This window comes from Tiliqua scincoides, chromosome 8, assembly GCF_035046505.1.
Source record: "Tiliqua scincoides isolate rTilSci1 chromosome 8, rTilSci1.hap2, whole genome shotgun sequence".
Taxonomy (NCBI): Eukaryota; Metazoa; Chordata; class Lepidosauria; order Squamata; family Scincidae; genus Tiliqua; species Tiliqua scincoides.
The window spans coordinates 30,790,731-30,818,340 of NC_089828.1; the positions used below are offsets into that span (position 1 = coordinate 30,790,731).

The 27,610-nt window shown below is 45.7% G+C and overlaps 1 protein-coding gene across 1 annotated transcript; it reads right to left on the reverse strand.

The window, feature by feature from the left end:
* Positions 1–17,454: 17,454 nt before the first annotated feature.
* Positions 17,455–25,712, reverse strand: LOC136659171 (uncharacterized). Its single transcript, XM_066636270.1, has 3 exons — positions 25,658–25,712; positions 23,812–24,742; positions 17,455–18,764 (listed from the first exon to the last, which is right to left on the reverse strand). Exons 2-3 carry the CDS (start codon positions 24,651–24,653, stop codon positions 18,620–18,622), a joined length of 987 nt encoding a protein of 328 aa, XP_066492367.1. The 5' UTR covers positions 24,654–24,742; positions 25,658–25,712; the 3' UTR covers positions 17,455–18,619.
* Positions 25,713–27,610: the final 1,898 nt, after the last annotated feature.

A 27,610-nucleotide genomic window follows, 5' to 3' on the forward strand; every position in this document is an offset into this window, starting at 1 on the left:
AAGTTGGGGAGGGGAGGGAGAGACTCTGTGGCAAGATACAGCCTATCTGTCTAAGGACAAGTAAAGCAAAAAGGGCAGCAATGTTACTGAGGTCCTGGCTGTCCAAACTCTGGCAACATTCCTGGTGCACAAGTAGAAGGGCTAAATGTCCCCTGAAGTTCCCCTTTGCCACTGTTTTTCTAGGATGATTTTTTGTTGGCCAAGCAACAGCTTTTTGGTACCATTTGTACTCATACTAGGTCATCTTCCTGGAAAGTGCTCCTAGCCAGTCGGGGATCCGCATTATTTGGGTGATTATCCCAGCCAATTAGCTCCATTAGCCAGTTAGTATGATGATCTCTCATGGTGCCACATCATCGCTGCATAACCAATTGGAATTGGTTATGTAACAACTTCACCAAGTCACAGAGTGGGGACAAGGTTTCCTATCCTCATTCTGAGTCAGCAAGTCCTTCCTCTTATATGCAACTCTCCCAAAAACGATTTCTTAATTGGGCATTTTCGCAGCTTCCCCCCCCCCCCCACACTGGCAATAGACCAATGACGCTGCTGATTAGGTGGGCGGGTGGCCTGCTGACCATTGCGATAGATAAGCTTTAAGAATCATCATTTGCATATCTCTAGCTAGTGGGTCCCTCTGTTACAGACTGTTCTGAGCAGAATATTTTGCTTGGGTATGGGGAAGTGGAAGAAGTACCCCCTTTTCACTCCACTCCTACAACTTATTTTCTCTGCGCCTTTTTCTCTCTCTTCTTTTGAAGAGGAAAGTGCAAGGCTTCTTCCTAAGCCCAGGGAGGATGTTACAATTTCCAACATAAAGTACACAGGGAGTTTCAGTCTGTTGCACTCCAGCTCTTTCTTGCCATGCCTCTCTGCCCAGGCACTTGGGGCTCCCCCAGTTCACAGCAAACTGAAATCTCCCACCCCCAAATACTTTCCTTTCAAGACAATCTTGGCAATAGGTCACTCAGAGGTAGGGAAAAGGGCCTGCATCCCTCATTTTTTGCCATGTGAGTAACAAGCACTTTACACACCAAAAGGGCTTTATTTATATATGAATAATTGATAATGAACCTGAGACCCTTTTGATGTGCACATTTGAAGCAAGGCTTGGTGGAGGGTTGCTCCTTTCTGCCCTTCAAGCATGCATGAGAAACCTCAAACTGTTTTTGTGTTTCAGATGTTTGATCCTGTCTCCTTATTTATTGTTAACTTATTGCTGTTTGTATTGGTGGCATTTGTTGTTGTTTTTATTTTATTTATAAGAAGTTTATCTGGAAAAACAACGAAATGAGGAACCAATAAAATTCTTGAATTAAAAGACAGGCCTTTAGTATTCTTTTTTCCACTGGGAACCTGCCAAAAAAAGTTTCCTCTGAACTTCCCATTGCTTGGGGCAATGAATGTATGAAGCTGCTTTCTGCCGAGTCTAGTTCTTGGGCCACCCTGTCCAGTATTGTTTGACTGGGCAACAGCTCTCTTCCACAGAGAAAGATCTTTGCCCCACTTGAGCTGTTGAGGTCCTTTTAGCTGGCAATGCCAGGAATTAAACTTGAGACTTTCTATGCCCCAAGCATGCATTCTGCCACTAAGCTACAGGCCATTCCCAATTGCACACACTTGTCTTCTACTGAGTAAGTTTGTTGATTCACTAGGTGAGTCGTGAGCCAGTTTCAGGTGGGTCTCCATTCATTTCAGTATTTTTATTTTTTAATATATTAGACTTGGAGCTAGCCTGGTATGTGACAGCATTTGGGGAACTGTTACACATCTGTACTTTTAACAGGCTACTATGTATATGCTTTTAACAATGATAGTAAATGGGACTTAATCCTGGGTAAGTGTGGGTAGGATTATGGCCCAGGATTGTTAAAAATTTTCCTGCTTGATGACGTCACTTCTGGTCATGACATCACTTCAGGTGGGTCCTGACAGATTCTCATTCTAAAAAGTGGGTCCCAGTGCTAAAAGTTTGAGAACCACTGAACTAGCCTACAATACCTGTTTCAACAGGCAGGAGGCCTCTGAAAGAAAGGACCATGTAGAGATGCCAGAGACTGAACGCAGGACCTGTTACATGTAAAGCACACTTTTTGCCAACTAATGGTATTGTATTTATTAGGTGCAACTTGTTCCCTGTTCCTCTCCCAAATAGTTGCACTATCAGGGGAGAGTTCACCAGTTGTATTTGGCCCATGGTGCAGCTATTACAGATACAGGCACATTATCCAACATGGAGTGACATCCCTATTTTTGTTTTGTTTTAATCTTTTTTCACTATCAAAATCATCATTCACTCTGTTCACACATTATATTCAAGTTAAGACATGCACAAACCACATGTGCTGCAATGCATGAATGTTGATCTGAATGCGTGACCACTTAATAAAAATTCTTACTATTTGTTTAGTACAGAGTGCTTCACATGCATCATCTTGTAATCTGTATAACAACCTTGAAAAGTTACTAAGGTCCCAATCCTATCCAACATTTCAGCACTGTTACTGCCTCTTCACTGCAGGATGCAGTGTATGCCCCATTGGCATGGCTGCATCAGCATTGGAAAGTTGGATAGGATTGGACATTAAGTGCTATTAATGCCACAGATGGGGAAGACTGAGGGCCCAATCCTATCCAACTTTCCAGCACCTGTGCAGCCCACAATGCAGCCTGGAGGTAAGTGAACAAATATTCCCTTACCTTGAGGAGGCTTCTGTAACTGTTCCCCACCACAGGATGCAGTGCATGCCCCATTGGCATGGCTGCACCAGCACTGGTAAATTGGATAGGATTGGGCCCTGAGCCACTGGGGTAGATAAAGCAACTTAGAGCCCAAACCTATTGTTGGTCAGCACCAGCACTGTGGCCGCAGACCTGGTCTTGTGTGTTGTAAAACTGCCAAAAAAACACTTTTCAACATCAAGAGAGTAAGCAACACAGGTGGGAAGGACTGCAGGCTGGGGCGCTAGATGGGGTAAGTAAAAAAATGTTCTCTTACTCTGAGGAAACCTCTCACCTACTCAAATCCAACACTGGATACAGCGTGAGCCTGATGGCCCTATTGTGCCAGCATTGAATAAGAACATAAGAACAGACCCACTGGATCAGGCCATAGGCCCATCTAGTCCAGCTTCCTGTATCTCACAGTGGTCCACCAAATGCCCCAAGGAGCACACCAGCTAACAAGAGACCTGCATCCTGGTGCCCTCCCTTGCATCTGGCATTCTGACATAACCCATTTCTAAAATCAGGAGGTTGTGCATACACATCATGGCTTGTAACCCATAATGGGTTTTTCCTCCAGAAACTTGTCCAATCCCCTTTTAAAGGTGTCCAGGCCAGTCGCCATCACCACATCCTGTGGCAAAGAGTTCCACAGACCAACCACACGCTGAGTAAAGTAATATTTTCTTTTGTCTGTTCTAACTCTCCCAGCACTCAATTTTAGTGGATGTTCCCTGGTTCTGGTGTTTTGTGAGAGTGTAAAGAGCATCTCCCTATCTGTCCATCCCCTGCATAATTTTGTATGTCTCAATCATGTCCCCCCTCAAGCGTCTCTTTTCTAGGCTGAAGAGGCCCAAATGCCATAGCCTTTCCTCAAAAGGAAGGTGCCCCAGCCCCGTAATCATCTTAGTCACTCTCTTTTGCACCTTTTCCATTTCCACTATGTCTTTTTTGAGATAGAATTGGGCTATCTGTGAGTTCATGGCAGAGGTGAGATTTGAGCTGGGAAAGTTCGTCACTACACTATATAGCATCTCTCTCACTGAAATATACACCACATTCAGTGCATGTACAATGCATGTCCGCATAATCTGTATGATACTTTATGGTGGGATTTAGGCCATGTGTTAGTATTTAAAATGAATGCATATACACACAGAGTGTCCATGTCTGCAGAGGCTGGCATGCACATACAGTGTGATGTTGACTTGTCCCATCTCATCAGTGCCCAAACTCCACCAGGGTCTGCCTATATAACTGAGCCCTAAGCAAAACCAAAGGACCTTTCAACCCAGAAGAACACCTCTAGTCTTCCTCCCTACCAGTCATTGCTGGCCAACCTCTCTTTCCATCCCTTGCTCTTTGGGAACAAAGCAGGGTCAGAGCATAAACTCTTTTCACCTGCATTGTGTGACAATCCCTGCCTCATGTTGCGTCCTTGAAATAAGCGGCTCCTTTCTCCTTGGCCTTGATGCTATCAGTGTCAACAGGAGAATATTCCTGTGGCAAATCAGGCCCTGGGCCAAGGACAGAGTGACTGATCTGGTCACCTCCCCTACAGACACTCTGGAAGCCAAGGAAGGGTCATGCACTCATCTACTTTTAGCTGTTGTGTATGCACTCTGGACTCTGGGAATCTTAGTTTAAAAAAAAAAAAGTTTTTTGTTTGTTTATGAAAACAAGTTTCTAGACTTGCACATGAAACATTTCAGAGCAGTTTGTTGAGGTTCTATGCCCACCAAAACAGGACCCAATGCCCATAAGAAGTAGGAGCTGGTTTGGGATATCCTCCTTTCTTTCACGGTTGTTGACACAGCTTACCTGACAAAGCTCACCTGTCACTTCCAGCTCATCCTCCTGGCTGACTTTTGTGCTGAGTCAGAGACCAAGGGACATTCACAACCTGCCACCTGTTTCTGCCCTGGATTCAAGGTCTCTTCTCTCTTCCCGCTCCTCTTTTGGCATACCTCAGGCTAGCTAAAGAGGTCAGGAAACCCAAGATCAGGAAACTGGAATTGCTTTGCAAAAAAGGAAGGGAAAAACAAGCTGGCATTCTCAAGGTGACTCAGACCCAAAGTTCATGGCAAACTAAAGAGCAAGGCCATGAGCTGTTTATAGGTTTGGGAAGCATCTCCAGGATCCCATAACTTGTTGTGTTCTACCATTTTACAAGGCAATAATTTGTGCTTTTCCCCCATCAATCTAAATTTTTGCAGTGGACTTTTCCACTGAGGCGCTAGCAACAAAGAGTAGAGATATCAGAAGGGGTTCACTGTGTGTGCTGCTGTTCATCAGAGGGAATATCATATATTCCAAATGCCCCAGTTTACCCAGGACAGACCCCATGGTCTTAAAAAAAACAAAACTATTTCCTTTTTGTTGTCTAACTAATTCAGTACCCCCATTGAGTCCTGCTGTGTTAAAATTTTGTTCTTACCAGAAATTAAATGTTATGCTTCCTGGTTCAGCTTCCTCCTGATGATCTCTAGGGGTCAAATCTCAGAATGGAGAAGGGATGCACTTTGTTGCTAGTGCACAGGTACATCAATGCCTGCACGGGGACACTAATGCGCCCTGCGCTACACAGCCTTTTGTTTCACAAACAGCAGCCATTGATGGGTGGTCTAAAGTATGCGTAGCAAATTGTAAGGCAATGCATATTTCTGGATGGTATTTTTAATTAGAAGGTTCTCTTGGCTTTTGAAATACAGAGCAGGCAGCAAGGCTGGCACCAGTTTACATGTCTTTGGAAGATGCTTTTGCTTCTGGATGGTGTCCTTTTTTCTGTTAGGTTAATGTGTCCCATCAAGGGTTAGACAAAGGAAGCCTGTTTGGGGAAATGGGGAAGACCAGATCTGCTCCACCCTCTCTTACTTGTCCTTTCTGAGCTCACTTCTTTGACTCATGGCCAGCAGACCATTGTACTCTCTCTCCCCTGCCCCCACTCCAGCCCCACTCTTGCCTACCTGCCTTGCCTAGCCTAGCCTACCAGGAGCATTTCCTGATATTTAAGGATGTCAGAGGAGCTGACAAGCCAATAACAAAACAAGCCAGCCCAAACAGAATTGTGCCTGCAGCCAGGGATGGGCAAGGAAGCAGACAAACGGGTAGAAAGTTCATGCCAAACACTTTCCCCAAAAGGTTGAGTTCCCATGGCCTGTAATTGCAGAGAACCGCTTCCTGGAAGCGGTTGGAGCCTGGAGCCTCTTCTCTTGAGAACAAAAATGAAGCACTGTGTTTCTCAAGCTGAGGGCGCAGCCCAGTTTCTCCTGACATTGCTTGCTTGAGGGTGGCCAATGTTTTATCACCATATGCCCTCAGTCCCTACTGATTGGGCAGCCCATGTTTTCTGTATCTTTGTCTGTATCTATCCACGTTGAGACCCGAGTTTCTAGTGTTGTGCTTCTTTAGCCCTGGACTCCGGTATCTAGGACTGACATCTCTGCATGGGAGGAAGTGGGTGTATCGTGTCTTCAGAGCGCATGCTTGTAAGCTGCACGGCCATGAGCACTACGGTGCCATGCAGCCTGCAAACCCTCTATCGAACCGAAAGAACGGTCATTGTCTACTTCTTCAAAAACTAGTCATATACGTTTTGTGCAAGCACATGTGAGTCCTTGTAAACGCATTCTGATTTAACGGACTCCTGGCATTCATGGACAGCCTTTCCCCCCCTCTTAGTCCATGAAATCATGGTTTCATATCTCTTTAACCAGAGGCTTTAAAATCAAGTACAGCCCATTGCAGAGTCAACCATCTCACAGGAGGTGGGAGTCTTAAGTCGTGTAAGTGATGAGGGGGGTAGCATGGTCAATGATCCTTTGTATAAGAATTGAGGTGTTCTAAATAACAATAATAATATTTTGTCATGGACTCTTCGCTCACAACAGGAGAGGAAACTGAGCGCTTTCCACATGCGCTGCCTCCGACGCATCCTCGGCATCACCTGGCAGGACAAAGTTCCAAACAACACAGTCCTGGAACGTGCTGGAATCCCTAGCATGTATTCACTGCTGAAACAGAGACGCCTGCGTTGGCTTGGTCATGTCGTGAGAATGGATGATGGCCGGATCCCAAAGGATCTCCTCTATGGAGAACTCGTGCAAGGAAAGCACCCTACAGGTAGACCACAGCTGCGATACAAGGACATCTGCAAGAGGGATCTGAAGGCCTTAGGGATGGACCTCAACAAGTGGGAAACCCTGGCCTCTGAGCGGCCCGCTTGGAGGCAGGCTGTGCAGCATGGCCTTTCCCAGTTTGAAGAGACACTTTGCCAACAGTCTGAGGCTAAGAGGCAAAGAAGGAAGGCCCATAGCCAGGGAGACAGACCAGGGACAGACTGCACTTGCTCCCGGTGTGGAAGGGATTGTCACTCCCGGATTGGCCTTTTCAGCCACACTAGACGCTGTGCCAGAACCACCTTTCAGAGCGCGATACCATAGTCTTTCGAGACTGAAGGTTGCCAATACATTAATAATATTTTTTTAAATAAGTACAGCATTTTTATACCGCTTTTCTCACTTACAAAATGGTTCACATAGGCAGGCTATACTAAATTCATTTTTTTAAACAAATGAGTTTTTACAAGAATTGTTCTACGAGCATCATTCCTTTTGCTGGGCCTGCTTTCCACAGGAGCAATGGTTGGGGAGGTCCCTATAGTGCTTGCACATTTCTAGATGGTATAAAGAGCAACTGGACTCTGCTGTTCCTGCACGTAAATGCATGTACTGTACCAAGGTTTCAGGCTGTGTACGGACTGTACACCACAGCTGTGGCGTTATAGATTTTGAACTGCTGATAACATACTCTTGGCTTTAAATGTTTCAGCTTTGATTATATAATGCTGTGGATGGAATTTATTGTTTTATTGCTGCTGGGTTGTTTTCGTGTTGTTTTTCTCTTGTACTGGATTTGTTTGAATCTTTTCTTGCAAACTGCCCTGGGAGTTTTAGAGAATGGAAAGGCAGTATATGGAAAAAAAAAAAAAAAGATGTTTAACATAAAGAAGGTCAAATGATGTTTTCTGCATCCATCTTAATGCAAAAGAACAAACTGACATCCTCTTGGCTTGCGTGGCAGACCGGAGATTGCAGAATGAAGCAACAACGCAAACAGCGCAACCTCTGATGTGTCCCAAAGGAAACAGGTTTACTCTTGTAACACGCCTATTTTCTCAAAACCTGAGAATCACCCTCCCACCCCATTATTTCACATTGCTGAAAGCCACTTCTGCATGCTGTGTTCTGAATTAATTGACTCTGCAACAGCTTTTCCTCCACTGACTGGATAACCACATGGGTACCGCTTCTCTTGTGCTTAGAATAAAGCTAGGAAAACAGCATTGTCCTGCAATATATTTTCAGCACTTCCAGGGCTCCCATGAGGCAGGGCAATGCAGCTGATCCAGGCGCTGATTGGGGGAGGTGGCAGATTGGCAGGGGCATGTGCCCATGGCACGCTTCAGCCAGCCACCAGTATTCAGTGCTGGTTAACAGTGGAAGTGCCCAATCCCCCAATCAGAGGGCAGGCAGGGCACTGGGAAGTGCAGGACTTTGTTCCAGCATCCTAACCCCAGGCACAGAAGTAGGAAGCCCAGATCAATGACCACTTTGAACCCACACTTGAGGATCCTCTCTTGTTTTTCTTCAATCACTGATTGGATGGAAAAGGACAGTGGCCAAGTCGGAAATTATAGGTTCTGCTGGATTGGGACTGCTGGAGGGCTCATAAAAGTGGAGGTGGGCTACGGTCAGGTTGCATTTCTAGAAATTGTGCTGCGGTGTGAGGATAAACGGGTAGGGTTGGACCACTTCTCATATTTGGGGTCAGAGAGGCATTTTGCCTCTGGCTGAGCCAAATTTACTGGCCACAGGTGGATTGTACATGTGCACATTTTCAGCTTACTGTACTTAGTTTTGCTTCATTTTCTGAATGTGTTGTTGGTGGAGCCCTGGATTTCTGCTTAAATACTGGAGGATGATTGAGGAGTTGGCCACAGTGGCACCACTAGGCATGTGTGTGGGAGTGCGGACCCCACCAGGTGATGCACTTGGGGGGGGGTGACACCACTGCTGGCAAAAATCATTAAAATCTTGGTATTTTTGAATAATGCCATCATGCTATGTATCGTTCAAGGTGGAATTTCATGCAGAATGCAATGAAACAAACCACATTGAATTATCTGTATTCTATCAAAAGTTATAGCCAAATCACCAGAAAAGGAAATCACAACTGCCTTGTGTAGCAAAAAGTTGATTTCCGTAACTTAAAACTGACCAATGAACTGACTATGCTGAGGGCCAATGATTATTATGACACAACAGAGAACCAATAAGGCTTCAGTATGAGTCAGCTCTCATTTTCATGTAGCAGAGCTATTAAAACTCTTATTCAGTTGCGTGAGTGTTATCAAGCCGCTGGTGTTTGATTGGTTACTGATTTCTTGGGTGACCAGGACTGTTATTTCTTAAAATAAATATAAATAAAGTTGATGGCGAATACATCAACCTTAGTGATGCCACTGCATCTAGGTTGCATGCATGATATTGAAATGCAGTGGTTCTCACACTTTTAGCACCAGGACCCACTTTTTAGAATGAGAATCTGTCAGGACCCACAGGAAGTGACATCATCAAGCAGGAAAATTTTTAACAATCCTAGGCTGCAATCTTTTCCACACTTACCCAGGAGTCAGTCCCATTGACTATCACTGTTAAAAGCATATACATAGTAGCCTTTCAAAGTACAGATCTACATTTCCCCAAATGCAGTCATATAACATGGCAGCATAAAGTCTAATATATTAAAAATAAAATATTGAAATGCATGCGGACCCACCTGAAATTGGCTCATGACCCACCTTGTGGGTCCTGAACCACAGTTTGAGAAACACTGTTGTAATGTATTCTGTATGGTTTGGTATGGGAGGTGGTCCATCATGGGGGTGACGCAATGAGCTCTAGTACCGGGTGACACAAGCCCTAATGACACCTTTGTTCGGCCTATGTAGAGGATCGAACATATTCTGGGTTGTAATACTTGAAATCGACAGGGTTTTAGTAGTGGAGACTTCAGCTCAGCATAATGTCCTGAACAGAGTCAGTCCGAGGGTACATCTAGTCAAATCTCCTGTTTCCAACAGCAGTTAATAGGCAGCAAGAAAGTGACATCAGTCCCCTCCTGTTGCTCGTCCCTGTCTTTGGAACTCAGAGGTTAACTGCCCGAACATAGAGTAGCTGTCATGGCTAATCACCATAATAGGTCTATTTTCCTCGGGGTTTAGGTGCATCTCTCTCACTCACTTGCACACACAGAGTGGTATCTTGAGCACAAATTCATCTTACTCTAGTAACTGGCTTGGTGTTTTTAAAGGCACAAAATGCAGTGATTGGATTTGCACCCAAGGCCCTGTCACCCATGGAAAAATGCTAATCTCACTTTCTTGCTACCTCACAGACTTTTTCCACCCCAGACATGCATTTCTAGTGTATACCTCTCTGGTTAATGTTTGCTCCGGACATCATGCAGTCCACACCTCCTTATCAATGGCTTTTATTTCCATTAATAGATAAGCTGCCCTCGGGCTGATATGGGAACTGGTGGGGGGGGAGGGAGGCATGTTTTCCTGTTATCAGTCAACATTTTGGAAGGAAGGAAGGAAGAAGATGCAGCAATCACTGTGTAGTTCTTGCTTATTGGAATGTATGTGATCCACACGTCTTCCCCCTGTGTTTGGGGGAAATCTCACATTTTACCTGTGAGATGGGGAAAGCCTACATACCAATATTTTATTAGAAATAATTATTTGTGTTTATCATGTGCTCTGAAATGTTGAAAACAGACAATATCATACAGATATGGTCTCATTGCAATTCTTACAGCAATCCTGTAAAGTAGGCTAGCCTCACTCTTGCCACTGAGAGTGCAGGCTGAGTGTAGCTTGCCTTGGGCCACCTAGTGTGAGTCCATAGCTTACGAAAATCTTGTAAGGGAGGCCAGTTGTCAGTGGCTGCTCCAGCTTCTGGTGACCCCCTAGGACAAAGCTTTGCGAGAGCCTCCCAATGGCATGATCCCTCATTCTTTGGGAAACACATGCTTGGGCCAGCTAGCCCCACCCCACCCCGAAGGTGCCCAGGATCCAGGCAGCAGATAGAGGCCAAGTCTCTGGGAATTCTAAGTGGAGAGCAGACCAGCATACTCCTTCACCACTGCTGCTATAGCTTTGGGGTGTCTCACATCCACTGTACTGCCTGCCAGGCTTACTGGGAGATGGTAGGAAGCAGGGCATGATCATCTAGGATGCAAAAATCCTAGGACCCTTGTGTAGGCGTAGCCCCCCCCCATGTGGAGTCTCCGCAGATAGTTTTTATCCCCACATGGAGGATTGTGGTGGAAATCCCTGATTTCCATCCCCCCAACCTTTCTGTCACTGAGAACCAATATCCTGAAGGGGCTGCGGAGTCTGTCAAAGGCAGTAGCCAAGTGGCCCAAGGGTTCTCATTTGCCTTTCTTCTTTTTCCCCCTACCCCATTGACCAGCAACCAAGAACTTTACTTTCAGCCACCTCCTTGGCCTATGAGGCCCACCTGATTCCCCAAGATGGGAAATTGGAGGGGCTCAAGTGACCTGAAGTAACTGATCCAACAGGTGAAACTGGGTGAATGCCCAGAGGTCATAAAAAGATGGGCCATGCACCCCCCCTCACTGTACTCTGCTCTATTATCCAGAGCAGGGGTGCTCAATAGGTGGATCGCGATCTACCGGTAGACAGCGAAGCAAAATGAGTAGATCGCGGAGTGCTGACCCCCCCCTTCAGCTGCCTCTGGGAGGAAACGCTGGGAGTAAGGCCCATTGTACTCAATGGGGCTTACTCCCAGGTAAGTGTGGCTAGGATTGCAGCCTCACAGCCTAATCCTAGGCATGTCTACTCAGGAGTAAGTCCTGTTATACTCAGTGGGGCTCAAAGTACACCAACATACATTGTACACATAAATGTTATATGTTATGATGGCGCAAACATTGTAAAAAAAACTCTGGTAGATCTCCAGGCCTTGCTGGGTTTCAAAGTAGCTCTCGAGCCAAAAAAGTGCGAGCACCCCTGATCCAGAGCATCAAATACATCAGTGAGGGTCACCTGCTAACCCAGCCAGGAACCAAGATCCTGGGCCAGCTTGAGTACAGAGGCTAAGAGAGATGTGTTCATGTTTTCTTTTATTTATTTATTACTGTACTGCATTTATATACTGCCTCTTTCATAAACTCATGGCACTTTACATAGCCAGGTTGTTCATAAACCCCCTTTTTCAATAAGGTCTTTACACGTATTATTCTATGAAGAAATTTCATAGAACCCTCCATTTCTCCAGATGTTTCCCTTCAAAGTGCAATCATCATCCTGTGTAGTCATCGTTTCCACTTGCCTTTTAACCTCCCTGCCCATCATCCGACCAGTCTTGCCTAGCCCCTGCCCACCTTGTTGCCTGTGCAGCTGCCTCACCCTTGTTTCTTCCATGTTCTCCTCCCCTTGTTTTGGTGTATTTTCAACTCCTTTTAAACAAAATTCCTTTGTTGAAGAGTTTCACTTGCCTGGTCTCAATCCACTCAGGAGGGAGCTGGTTTGCCCTGTCTTCTTAACTGCCTGCCTTCAGCCACTACCCAATTTTCAGGAAACCACTGGATTTCTGTGATCTCGATAACTTAGGTTTCCCCAGGTGGCCTTTTTTTTTGTCGGGGACTCCTTATTTTGGGTAGTGGCTGCAGTCAACATTTTAATTTAAATTCTATCTAAATGCTGAGATGGGGGCAGCAGAAGGGTAGTGTTGGTTGTTAGGCACTGGACTCCTGCCCCCCTATTCCGTTACAAGGATGGGGAAGGGTCTGGAATGGAAAGATGTTGCCTTGCTTAAGCCATTTCTGCCCATCGTTGCATATACACAACAGGGATCAAATGTGTACACCTGTGTGCTAGTACATCCCTTGCGCTAGCCCGGTAGTGTTGCAAAAGTGCTGTAAAGCACTCACAGGGGAGATAGGCCCACTCGCTGTGGGCCCTAGGGAGATGGTGAGTTGCATTGGCCAAGCTCAGCTGACGCAGGGGTCGGGGTGGGTGGGGAGGAGGCAGGCGTTTTGGGGTGGGGTAGAGTGGGCGGATGAGCGGGGAGCAGGAGGTGGGACCAGGACCCAGCAGTTATGCCTGATCCTGACCCCGTTCCTGGGTGGCCCAGGGCAGTCCTGGCCTGCTCAGGTTTGTACCACCTCTGGAGATGGTGCGCATCTGCAGCGGCTCTCCCCAAGGTAATGGGAAACGCTGCCTGAAACATGTGCTGGATACAGCGCAGGCATGCTGGCCTGCCTGTTTCCAGTGCAAGTTAGGATTGCACTCCCAGTAAGTTCATGGCTTAAGTAAGATTTGAATGAGAAATTCTCAAGTCATTGTTCAGCCTCTTCACACTGCTATGTGACATCAGCTCAGCTTTCAGGGTTTTTCTGAAAGGTGGGATAAAGTATATGTTTTGGAACTCAGAAAGTAAAGTCTTCTTTTTCCCCATCGCCAAGGCGAGCAGCCCTTGGGGGCAGCCACTCCTCTCTGGAAGCCTAGAATTTCTGGTCAAGCCAGAATTGGAGCTGAGACAAAACAAGTCCCAGGCAACAACAACAAAGGCAGCCTTTCCTTCTGGGGTCACAGGGCTTAGTATCACAGCTGCCTGCCTGGGGCAGGATGTCTGTTCGGGTATGTTTGTGTGTATCCAGATGTTAGAGTGTCACGTCCTCTGGGCTGTGTTCCCCTAAGTGTTGCAAACGAGGGGCAAGAGCCAAACAACTGAGCAGTTCAGTCTGCACACCCTTTGGGCTCAGGTTTTTCTTCCACAGCAAAATGCACTTCAGCAACTCAGGGAACCCCCAGGTAAACTGTTTTTGATCTCTTGAGGAATGTCAAGGTCAGTTTCTGATATGGTGTCAAAGGCAGATAATAGAAATGGCAGTTAAAGGAGAGACTAAAGTCAGAAATCCCACTAGGTACGTGCAAACTACCTAGTAGATCTTTGGGCCCCAGCAATTTCCCACTCCCCTGCAAGTGATCTGATACTCCTGGGGGCACTTCTGCGACATAAGTCATGCTTCAAAATACCACTAAGCATGCACAAGGCAACATTTGGATCCCTAATATTTCTGCAAATTGGGATAAACTTTGCAAGTGTTATCAGAAATCAGTTCCTGAACAAGAGGTCAACTGCGCTTGCTCGCTCTCTTTCTCTCTGTTTGTGTGTGTGTGTGTGTGTGTGTGTGAGAGAGAGAGAGAGAGAGAGAGATTTACAACATAAATCAGTGTTTCTCAAAACTGTGGATCAGGACCCACTAGGTGGGTTGCAAGCAAATTTCAGGTGGGTCCCCATTCATTTCAATATTGTATTTTTAATATATTAGAATTGATGCGACCATGGTATGTGACTGCATTTGGGGAAATGTTACAGATCTGTACTTTTAATAGGTTACTATGTATATGCTTTTAACAATGCTAAGAAATGGGACTTACTCCTGGGTAAGTGTGGGTAGGATTATAGCCTAGGATTATTAAAAATTTCCCTGCTTGATGATGTCACTTCTGGTCATGACATCACTTCCGGTGGTTCCTGACAGATTCTCATTTTAAAAAGTGAGTCCCGGTGCTAAAAGTTTGAGAACCACTGAGATAAATCATTATTCAGAGGCAAAAATTGTTTAGTTCATCAGTGGCGTCACTAGGATACGCGTCACCCAGTGCAGTGGGCGGGGCAACACCCCAGGTGGTGGGCATGGTGATGTACCATCACCCCGCCCCCACTGGTTTTTTGGCTGTACCTTTTGATAGAACACAGATATTTCAATGTGGTTTGTTTCATTGCATTCTGCATGATATTATGCATTGATAGATATATAACATGATGGTATTATTCCTCCAAACTCTGATTTTAGTGTTTTTGAAAACTTGTAGAGTCACACACACACACCCTGTGTCAACTTACTAACAACTTATTGCAGCAGTTCTCAAACTTTTAGCACTGGGACCCACTTTTTAGAATGACAATCTGTCCAGGACCCATTGGAAGTGATGTCATGGCCAGAAGTGGACATGGACATCATCAAGCAGATTAAAATAAATAATTATAAATAATCAAATTAAAATAAAAGAAATAATTAAATAAGGGGGAGCCAGTCCTGTTCCACCAAGTGAATTTTCTCTGTAGCCGGCCTGCTATAAGGCCTCTGTATTTTCTCTGTAGCCTGCCTGCCCCCCAAAAAGAATCAGTGAGATTTTTAGCCCTCCCCAGTGTCCAGTTTAAAATTCTTCTGTTTCAAGCTTATCAAGATAAAGACCCACCTGGCTTTACAAGTGCAAAATAGAAAACATTCCCCTTACCAGTTGAAGCCTCTTTTTTTTTTGTCCTTTTTAGTGGGAAGGGGGAGGCTGCCTTCTGGAGCATTTGTTGCACTCCAGTTCCATCAGATCAGGCCCATTCTAGTGTCCTCACATTTCCCTTTGCCTGGCCTGCTCACAAGCCAAGGCACACCTGCCTACTCGCGAGTAAACGTGACCATGTGGCTTAGTTTCGCTTTCCATAGGGCTCAATACATACGCAGTTGGGAGGGAGGAACCTCCTTCTCGGGTGTTTTTGGGGGGCTGCATTCATTGGATAGGGACCATTCTGGTGTTGTTGGATTCCTCTCAGCCTGCCCTTTCCGACGCACTAAGGCAAGTTCGCCTATTTGAGAGTAAACGCGCGATATGGCTCAGTTTCACTTTCCATAGGGCTCCATGCATTTTTTGTTGCAGGTTTTTTGGCCATAACTTTTGAAGGAAAGGAGCTATTTCACTCTGGATTTTTGCATTGCATTCTGGAGGAAAGTCAGCATCCAATGGTATATAACATGACAGTATTACTCCTAACCACCGTGATTTTAGCGTGTCACCTCCCCAGTGCACATCACCCCCCTTGCGCGTCACCCAGTGCAGCCTGCACCTCCCGCATCCCCCTAGTGATGCCACTGAGTCCATGGCTCTAATACTATTCTCTGTCTTCTCCCTCATTTGCCAAATCAGGATGATAAAGCTAACTGAGAGAGTGCAGGTAAAGTGCACTGAACTAAGGGAAACTACACTATAAATACAGAGCAAGATATTTCAGAATTAATAATGTACAATGTCAGCTGCTGAAACCAGGAGTTCAAAGGTCAAGTGGTGCTAACACCAGGCACATTCTCCATCCCTCCTCCTCTTTTACTCCCAGTGTGTGCACCCTGGCCAGGTTGAGAGCTGCCAGGCTGAAAGTCCTGACCTGAAATAAATTATGCCAATTATGGTTTTGTCTTTCTCCATTGGGAAGGTCCAGCTGATGACATAAGGGAAATTTGGGTCTGGAGATCCTGGTGCACCTTAAACCTGCTCAGATGGAACAGTGGAGAATCTGAGCTGGTTTGAATGGTGGAATGTTATAAGCATTTCCATACTACAAATGAATATTGGTTTTTACCAATTAAATGAATTGTGCTGACTTGCCCCAAAGGCTACTGGGAATTGTAGTTTAGTGAGGTAGTTCTGTCTCTTTTCACAGAGCTATAATTTGTGGTGTTTCCTTCCTCCCTTCCCCTTCCAGGGAGAGATAAGGAGGGATCAACAGATTGGCTCTAATCAGCACCTTAATTGTGTTGAAATTCTGCTCTGCCCTGCATTCCACTCCTTTTGAATTTCGGTTCAAGAAGAATTCTAACAAGAAGAATTTCGAAAATTAGTTCTGAAGCTCAAGCATCAGTTTGCCACCACTTTCAGTTCCTTCTGTTGATCCCCCTTCTGTGTTACTGATGCACATGTGTGTATTGGTAAAACACTACAAGAAAGCAAACTGAATGTGATTTGTACAACTCAGGGCGCAATCCTAACCCTCACTGGAGCAGGCAAGCCAGGAGGCTTGCGCTGCATCTAACGTGGGATTGTAGCGAGCAGTGGCTCAGCCACAGGCAAGGGGAAGCTCTTTCCCTTACCCGTGGGTAAGGGCTGCGTGCCCCTATGGGTCTCCTCGGACCTGCACCACCTCCGGAGGTGGCGTAAGTCCGAGGAGAGTGGAGCGGCTTGAAGCCGCTCCACTCGCCCCGGGGATGGGGGTTGGGATTCGGCATAACTGCCGGGACCCAGCCCCGCCCCCGGCTCCCCACGCGCCTGCCTCCAGGCCTGCCCTTCCCCGCCCTCCCCACGCCCCCCACGCCTACCTTTGCCGCTTATGTCGGCACGCTTGTGCCGACACAAGTGGCGGCGCAGGAGCCGCAGCAGAGGCTTCTGCCTCCGTCTGCATGTTGGCACATCTGAATGCGCTGACACAGCTCCCGCCTAAGTAGGTGCAAACGTACTTTATGGCACGTTTGCAACCCTCCAGGGCCACCTATATCGGCATAACTGCCGGTTAGGATTGTGCCCTGATTGTGTTAAGATTCTCTATGTGCAATGTTTTCGACCAATGTGCTCATGTGTACATTGGTAAAATGCCACCCAAAGGTATCTTAATGTAACCATGTGTATAAGCACACACACAAAATTGGGAGGTCGGTGGGTTGTGCTTTATCATTGTGCACTAGTAACACAGGGAGGAGAAAACAAATACCTGTGAATAGAATCTGTGTAGAGTCATGTATATACAATATAATTACATGTGAGTTACTACTGAACAGAGATTCTAACACAAATTTCTAAAATAGGGCAGGAGAACTGCACAAAGAGCTCATAAAAGGCTACCAGTGAATACTCCTATTTTAGAAGCAAGGAACACAGAAGCAGAAAGAGAGGCAATTAAGGCTGGCTGTGGTGGAGAATGTTCATTTTACTCACAATTTTAAGGAACAGCATATTGTGTCAGCATTCTTACAGTCCCATTTTGCAGCTGGGAAAGATTAAGACTCAGAGTGAGATAATTTATCCACAGGTCAGGCAAAAAAGTGTGTAGAGGAATGCAAATGTTCTTTTGTTGTTGTTGTTGTTGTTATTATTATTATATTAAATAATTGGGAGTCAGAAACTCTTGCTGATCTAATCACAAATCGCCAGTAGAGATCTACCAGTAGATCCTAATCAATTTTCTGCCTGCCCTGTTTCATCTCATCTCAGTCTCATTGTGCTCACTCTTGCTCTCTCGCAAACACACACAAAACACACTCCAATGGAGTGAAATGCTGCCCTCTGCAGGCCAAGAGAAGCATTATTCTCAGAACATGTTGGATTGAGAGTGTGAGAATGAAATATGGCCCAACAACAATTTAAAGCAGTGGTTCCCAAACTTTCAGCTGCGGGGCCAAATTACTCGAGCTCTTATGATGAGTCAGATTGGGCCATATAGAAAATTTATATATAATACATAATTCTAAGAATTCTCATAACTGGGGGAAAATATTTCCAAAATGTTTGCAGTGGTGGAACTGCGCTCTCTCTCTCTCTCTCTCTCAGCTGGGCTCTCAGTGAGAACGACCCAGCCCAGCAGCTGCTACATCCAGCAGGAGGAAGAAGGTACATGGTGGCAGGCAGGGATGGAGGGGAAAGAAAAGGAATGGGGGGGGGGAGTTGCATGTAATTATAATGCTATTCGGCTCAGCAGGTTGGTCAAAATATATTGGTGGCTCAGTTGTGGCTTGCAGGCTTTAGTTTGGGGATGCATAATTTAAAGGATCAGATGCAACAAAATTAAGAAGGGGGGTAATAAGTGTCCACAAGAAGTGAGCATGGTTGTTGCGCTGAGCATAAGGAGAAAGGGGACACCAGTGTTCTTTCTCTGCGTCCTCCCTATGAATAGCAAATATCACAAAGCAAGGAAAAGTAACAGGAGATGGGTGTGGAATGGTAATGACTGTGGCCGTGAGGGTGATGGTGAGGGTGTTATTGATCTGGCATAATGTAGACTTCTTCATCAGGAGCTTCTGATGCAGTCTGACCGGAGTAGTTGTAATACACATCCTGAGTGTTGGCGTAAATGGGCTGTTCAGCTAGGGAGTTGTTGGCCTTCTCAGCACTGGATGGCAACCTGAAAACAAAACAACAAGCTATATTAAGGTCTCTGTTTGCAGTACACTTGGGCCTCACAGCCACTTTAATATTGGACTGCTTGCTTTGCAATATTTTAAATGTTTTGTTTATTTTTGGGAGGGCAGGGCTTTAAATCTTCTCCCCAGGATTGCCAACGTACCAGAAAAAATCCAACCTGGATTTATTAAAAAAAATTAAAAAAATCCAGCCTGGATCAGTTATTTTGCTTTTAAGTCAGCTGCCAGATAAACAAGGGGCTAGGATGGTTCTTCTTCCCCACAATTTGCCATTTAGAAAAACAAAATTTTAAAAAAAGTCATACATCACAGATGAAAGGACACACTTTGTGTTAACTTCTGTCCCCAATGCATCAAGAGCTATTGGTCTCCCCCCATCCCTGCCCACTCTTGGATCCACCCTATGGCTCAGAGAGCTCCACCCCAGGAGCTGCCCAGGACCCCAATTCAAATTTGGGTCCTCCCTTCTTTGCAACTCACATCAGAAATGGAATTTTGCACAAACTGGAAACTCAACCCACTGTCGCAAATTCATTTCTCTAGATTTTTTTTTTCAGCAGTTGCAAATATCACTCCTTAAAATTTGACATGGAGGTGGGGGTGAGACAGGCATTCTTAACCCTCAGCAATTGCAGCACATAAAGCATGACTTGCATATAGGGTGTTTTTCTGCTCCAAGACATTCCCCCCCCCCCACAAAAAGTGGGTTTCATTTCCAACCCCGGTGCAAAGTTTGTCAGTTTGGTTAGGGCTTGACCATGAGAAGATCTTTTTATGGAAAACAAATGCAGAATAAAAATTCATCAGTTTCTTGTGCATATTAGGGACCCACAGCTAGCTAGGGACTCAGTTCCTTTAGGCCAGGGGTGTCCAACCTTTTGGCAGGAGGGCCACATCATCTCTCTGACACTGTGTTGAGGGCCGGGGGGGGGGGGAAGAATTAATTTACATTTAAAATTTGAATAAATTTACACAAATGAATATATTAGAGATGGAACTTCCATGAATGAATGAAGGTCTCACAATAGCTCAAGGCCCATAAACTGCTTTGCACAAAGCAAGGCTGGCTTTTCCTTCACTGCCGCTGCTGCTTCACAGATGTGAAACAGCAAGCAGTGGAGGGAGCCCTCAGCCCACAGCTCACACAAGAGGTTGAAAAGTCACCCTCACACTGAGAGCAGTCGCGTTGGGCCAGCATGAGCTCCAGCAAGTCTCTGGAGGGTCAGAGGCACAGTGGATACTAGGACTCCCCATGGCTCAGATTGGGGATCCCTAAGGGCTGCAAATGTTCCCTGGGCCAGGGTTTGGGCACCCCTGCTTTAGGCAGAGATAAAATATTCTGAAACACTCTTCCTTTTCACTCTGCTTTCTAGCAAAAGTCTTCTCTGTTGTGAAATTGACCCGATAGAAACTGACCACAGGAATACCCAAGGGAAGACTGCTATAGTTACAGCTGCTAGAATATAAGAACAGCCCCACTGGGTCAGGCTATAGGCCCATCTAGTCCAGCTTCCTGTATCTCACAGCAGCCCACCAATTGCCCCAGGGAGCACACCTGATAACAAGAGACCTCATTCTGGTGCCCTCCCTTGCATCTGGCATTCTGACATAGCCCATTTCTAAAATCAGGAGGTTGCACATACTCATCATGGCTTGTACCCCGTAACGGATTTTTCCTCCAGAAACTTGTCCAATCCCCTTCTAAAGGCATTCAGGCCAGATGCCATCACCACATCCTGCGGCAAGGAGTTCCACAGACCAACCACACACTGAGTAAAGAAATATTTTCTTTTGTCTGTTCTAACTCTCCCAACACTCAGTTTTAGTGGATGTCCCTTGGTTCTGGTGTTATGTGAGAGTGTAAAGAGCATCTCTCTATCCACTCTGTCCATCCCCAGCATAATTTTGTATGTCTCAATCATGTCCCCCCTCAGGCGCCTCTTTTCTAGGCTGAAGAGGCCCAAACGCCGTAGCCTTTCCTCATAAGGAAGGTGCCCCAGCCCAGTAATCATCTTAGGTCCCTGGTTTTGCTCTCTGTCCAGACACGACCTTCTTGTTTTATTAGAAATATAGATTTTATTGATTTGCAAGGCTGGGTGCTTACTTCTGGACCTCTGAAAACATGTTTTTGAACCATGAAGTTCTAATAGTACTGCTTAGGTCTTTACACGCTTTGATATTACCTACTTAGAAATGCAGATCATTGGTTCAGAAATGCAGCATATGTTTTTCTTGTGCTTACTCATTGGTGGTAGGTCAATGAATACCTTTCAGAGTCACATTGGATTAAAAGAAAAAAAACAGCAGCACTGAAAATAATGCTGGGGTAGTTTTTGCACCCCAATAAGGATTCTGAGTTTCACTAGGGTTACAACTGACTCCAAGTAGATTTTATTCACAGAAAATAAACAATTCATGGCATCTGGTTAAAATTTGGATTTGTTATGGACCAATGTGTCCATAACACCCTAAAAGTGCAAAGTTGCAGCACTACTAATTAGCGCATTTTTACAAGATATGCACCCTCAAACTATCCTGAGTTATCTGAAAAAAAACTTTTAATCCATATTCAGCCTACATCTAATTGATGCATTTTATGTCAATCGTCTTATGTTTGGTTCGCACAATTAAATGCTCTTATTCCTTGTTTATACTCTAAAATCACCCCTAGACCCACTCAACTGAGAATATTAGGGGGGGGGGGAAATCCATTATAAACTTGCATTTTCACATACATATTTCAGCTAAGAAGCATGCATTTTTGTTGTGGGATGCTATAATTATCTTTTTCCTTAATTCTTGTGCTACGTTGTTATATTGTTCGGTTTTTTAATTATCAGTTTTATTTTTGCAATAAGTTTTATTCTAGTCTTGTGACCTGTACTCATTGAAAAAAGCAGGTCACAAAATTTAAAAAAATTACGTAAGTGCAGTGCAATTCTAACCACATTTACTCAGAATATATCCCACTGGGTTCCATGGGACTTGCTCCATACAGGGGTGCATACAATGCAGCCATAACTTGTGGCTCTGGTCTGGAAGAAAATCAGTTTGTTTGAAGGAAAAATTAAAGCCCCAACAACTATCTTTTTGTTGGTTAATTTACCAATTCAAGATGATGCATCTAATTGTTCCAAAAATTGCTGTCAATGTACATGGCAAGAAAACAGCTTCTTTGACATCTCAGCTGGCATGAAAATGTCCCCAACTTTACTATATGAACTGGGCACAGATCTGCCCAGGATGGATTTTCTTGGAACAAGAATTGTGTCGACCTCAAAGAATTTTCCTTGACTAGATTTCTCAGGAGATTCCTTAATATGATGGGTGTAGGTGCCTTGTATCTGATTTTGATTTTATTCCATCATTGTTTGTATTTGGATGTACACCTGGACTTATATATATTTTATTTCATTGTGATGGCTATTAGCTAATACAATAAACGATTTTGACTTTGACTAGATTTCTGATCATTGGCTGGTAGCAGACAGAGGAAGGTTGCCCAAACAGATATTAGGTAAGTGGTTGGGCTGTGAAAAGGCTAGCAGCCCTAGTCTTGTGTGGGACTTAAACCTCTTTAAGGTTCACATCACACACCACAAAGAACAAACACAAGGTGTGGAATGTATGCAGAGGGGAATACCAGCTCTACAATCCTTGATGTATTTATTCCACCCTTATGTATCTCACACATGGAGCATTAAAGGGTTTGCCTTCCTCTTGTCATGCTTTTGGGATCTGGTTTGTTTTCTTTGCTGCGGTCCCTGTGATTTCCTGCGGATCCTGTGGGTCCCCTCCCTTTGGGGTTTTGTGTTGCATCAGATGTGCACACAACCCAGAAGCTCTTGTCTCAGAGCTCAGGGCACAGCACTGTCATTTGTCTCCTCGCCCAATTGGCAAGCACAGAAACGGAGTCACTTGTTGAAGGGTGGGGTGGGAAATGGGTGCCCTCACATCCAACACTGTGGCGAGGCGGGTAGGAGGCAATTCCCTTCTCCTCCACCACTTCACAGGCTGCTTTCACACAGACGCTCTTTCACATATCAGGTACACTTCTAACACCCACAAGAAATGTGACGCAACTGTTCAGCGCTGGTTGACGCAGCAGAATCTGAAAGGGACCATTGTACAAAATCCATTTGTGAGTTTGTGATGATGGGGGGAGGACTGAAACCCCATCTCTTTCCACCTTCTCCACGATATACTGAGTCAGATTCTTGGTCAAAGTCCCTCAAGTTGTCAGCACTGACTGGCAACAGCTCTCCAGGACTGCTGACAGGGGTGCTTCCCGTCCCTACTTGAGATATCGCCGGAACATGAATCTGGGGCTTTCTGCCTGCAGTGCATGAGCCCTACCACTCAGTGACATGAGCCCATGCTCTCCGTGCAGTTTGAGTTGTGGAGACATTTGCAGCCTGCAGAGGTAGGAACGTTCCTTGTCTGAAGCCCTGGGCAGCTGCTGCCAGTCAGTGATATGACCATACTGATCTAGAAGGACCAAGGGTCTGACTCAGTATGACAGCTTCCTGTGCTATTATAAGTCATTGCTTTGTCAAGCTCTTGATTTCCATTTCCATCTTTATCCTGTGTTGACCCTGAGGGGAGACAAAAATCAGAGTTCCCCGGTTCCCTTCCACAGAAAGATTTGCTTATGCAGTGAGCCCTGGCTTGTGTTTACTCAATCAGCCAATTGCAGCACATTTGTCTTTCTTTTAAAGTGAATTCTGGGGAACTCTGGACTTCCACTGAGGTGCCTGGCCAATATGGCCTATTCTAGCTAGCAGCAACTCTCCAAATTCTCAGCCGAGAATGGGTTCTCTCCCAGCCCTGCTACCTGACTGAGATCCTTTTGCATGGGAGATGCTCAGATTGAACCGGGACCTTCTGCATGCAAAGCCACCAGTCTGCTATGGTCCCCACTCCCCAAAGCACCCCATATGTGCTGGACATTTTGACAGCACGCTCCTTCAGTTCTTCAGAAAGGACACACCTGATCATGCCCTTTCACCGTTGTCACCTGTCACTCACCTGCTCTTTGACTGCCTTTGGGCCCGATGGTCATTTGACCCACCTCTTGCCTCCTGAGGCTGGTCAATGAAGACATTTTCATAGTTGGCATGCTGCCCTGTACCCGGGTCCTGAGGGCCTGAATGGGTGTGATACCGTGGTTGCCCATGAGTGGCATCGGAAGCATTGGATGCTCGCTTATCCTGCCCAAAGGTGGCCCCCTTCTTCTTCCTTCGGATGAGGACATAGGCCACACAGGCCACTAGGAGTAGAGTGAGGATGGAGACCACAATGGCAATCAAAATGGGCTTGGTTGCAGTCTTTTGCTTACCACACTCCTGGTTATAGAACTCTTGCGCATTGGTGAGTCCAGTATCAGAGGATTTCCGGCACTCAATGTTGAGCACACAATCATTACCACAGTGGACAAGAGTGGTATTCACCAGTTCACACTCACAGTCCACACTGAGGTTCCTCAGGGACTTAGGGAAATCATTTGTGAGCAAGGACGAAAGTTGATTCCCCTCCAGCCTCAGCAGTTTGAGGCTGTTTGATGAGAACTTTGAAGGAAACTGTTTCAGCTCATTGTCATTCAGGTAGAGCTCTTGCAGGTTTGGGATGCTGTTCAAGAACTCTTGTGGTATCTCTTGGAGTTTGTTATGCGACAGATCCAGCTTTGTGATACTTTGTGGGAGTTTGCCCTCTATCTTGGTGATATTTTTGTTGCTAGCATTCACACATTTTGAGCTGTTGTTCAGCATTTCCAAGTTCAGTAGATTGTTGTTAACTTTTGTTGAACTGCATTCGGCACTAGAGAGGTGAGCGATGTGCAAGAGCAGCAGTGTGGCTGGCAGCGCCCACATCCTGAAGCGGTACAAATTTGGGCGGAAGACACAATGAATGTGTGGACGGAAAGTAGGGTCAACCCAGAGGCTATACTCTCCTATACTTCCTAGAGTAGAAGTGGGCAGAATTTAGTTTGTGAATCAGATCCAGCAGGTGATTAGAATACTGTACTCTTACATTTGTGCCCAAGACAGGGACCACTGAAGGTCAGCTTCTACATACACGATTGTGATTCACATTTAAAGCAATCAGCGTGGCTGAAAAACCAAAGCCTTTCTTTAAAACCTTTGTATTCTGTATGTCACACCCAAATTTCAAAACCAAAGTTTGGACATCTCCAAAAGGTGGATGTGGAATTGCACTGAGTTTTGAAATGGGACGGGTCAAAATTTCTTTTTGGTTCTGGGCATGGGCAAAGAGAGAGGGAGTGACTAGCCAGATCTGAACATCCAAATGAGCATGAGATAGCAGAGCCACATGATAAACTTGCAGCCCGATCCTAGCCAACTTTCCAGAGCCGTTGCAACCTGAATGCAGCCCTGAAGTAAGGGAACAAATTCTTTTTGCCTTGAGGAGGCCTCCATGACTGCCCCTCATTACAGAAAGTAATGTGAGCCCCATTGACACAGCTGCATTGGTGCTGAAAAGTTGAATAGGATTGAGCTGTTGGACAGTTTAGTCAAAATGTTGGTTAATTTCTCCTTTGGGCTAATCATCCAGCCCAGAAACAGAATCTTGGATGGGGAAAATGGCAGACAAAAGAAAACTGTTGTGGGGGTTCCTGGCCTCCCATACTTCTCCCATGATTCCCATGAACCAGATTTATCCCCCCCACCTCTACTTCACTATGGGGTATTTGGGATGTTGGCACACTTCTGACACCCTCAAGCTATGTCAACCTAACCTGTGCTCATCCCTGCCAGTCCACATGGAACATTCTTAGATGCTCTTACTCTCCACCACCACAACACACACACACACACACACACACACCTGAGGCCCCCCCCCCTTGCCCTTGTACCTTTGATTTGAAGACTTTCACTGGGTCTCAGCAGATCTGAACTTACTTCTGGGAGTTGTCATTGCTTGTGAGGGGGAAAAGGGAACTTGCAGTTCCCTTTCTGTCACAGAGTTGCGGAGGGTGAGAGGGAAGGGAGGAAGAAAGGCTGCATTGGGGAAAGGCCCAGTTGCTCAATTCCTCTCCGAGTTTGCAATGAAAACCATCTGGTGCTGTTGAGGGCATTTTTTTAGTTTCATGGCCTAATACAGCCTGGAAAGAGGGCTGTGAACTTTGGATAGGAGAAAGAACAGGCCTCTCCTCTCCACCTCCATCCCCACGTCAGGGCAGAACGTGAGCCGTCAGGTGAGGCCAGAGGGCCAGCCCAAGATCTCCAGGCGCTGCACTAGATATGGCATGCCAAATGCCCCCACCCACCCCAGCTGCAAGCTTTGATGCTGCCACACCTCCTTGTCCCTCTCCTTGGAGTTGAAAAGAGGAGAATGGCGCAAAAGAGGAAGTGTAGAGGAGAGTGGTGGAGTTGGACACATGGGAACCTCCTCTCCTCCACACTTCCTTTTCCTCTTCTCAATCCAGGGACTGGAAGGAGGAGGATCAATGGAGGCAGGCAGCCTCTGCCAGTCCTCTCTGCTTGAGCTGACCGCCTGAGTCATCTCATGGATAGACTGATCTTAAGAGACAGAATTGCCTGGTTGGGTAGGGATGGGGGTACAAACAGGGTGGCATTAATGGAATTTAACTACCAGTAGAAGGAATGATATTCTTCTAATATATTGTTTAATTCATTCAGAAATGCGCAAAATATCTAATTATGTAAAATATGTAAGAAAAGTACAGTGGGCCCTCAATATCTATGGGGGATCCGTTCCAGGACCTGCCCCCCTCAGTGGATACCAAATTCTGTAGATAATAAAACCTGCGGTTGTGTCCAGGAAGCTTTCTGAATATCCAGCAGGTGTCTGGGAGGCCTTCTGAGTATCCAGAGGGCTCGGCATCCGTGGATACTGAAATCTGTGGATGCCAAGCCCACAAATAAGGAGGCCCCACTGTCATTTATTGGATATTGTTTATGCCAATAAAGGTTAAATGAAATGAAAATGAAATGAAAGAGGAGCCCCTCAAGGGCCATCAAGCCCCCCCATCCCGTTTCCCACAGTGACCATCTAGATGCAATCTCGGAAGCTCCCAAGCAGGATATGAATGCAACAACTCTGCCCATTGTTTGTCCTCTAGCAATGGACATTCAGATGTAGACTTGTTCTGAACATGGAGGTTCCATTTAGCTTTTGCAGTCAACAGCCACAGACCTTCAGAAGACCTTCATCCAGGACTCTTTTGACTATCATCAATGCCCTTGGCCAGAATGAATTTCATGAGTTAACTAGGTGTGGTGGGCTATTCATCCTGCCATAACATCCTTCGTAATGACTGTTCTCTGGTATTTCTTCTGCATCTTTTTTTTAGATGTGAGCCCTCTAGGAACAGGAAACCGTCTATTGATTTATTTTGTAATGTAAACCACTTTGTGAACTTTTTTCATTGAAAAGCATAATAATAATAACTATGATGATGATGATGATGATGAAAGGGACTCTTTCTTTTGTCTGACCTGAACCCACAGACCATAGTTGACCTTGCTTATGAATCAACACAAGCTTTGGAGATGATTCATCTATCAAGATAAGGGGTAGAAGGAGGGGGTGCCAGGTGGCTCTGTGTGCCTCCTCCTGCCGCACACACACACACTGCTGAGTTTCGCATTCGGAACAAGACGGGAAATTGAACTTCTTTGGGAAATTGAACCTCTTTCCTCTGAAAGCCGCAAAGGCAGCTCTTATGCAGCAGTTTATGAACGTTACTTCCCTTTCAGCAGAAACCCTCAGTGGAGCTAAGCAGCTGCAGCTCCCCTCCACATCCCCTTCCTCCTCTACCCACCACCCTGCACCCACTCACCCA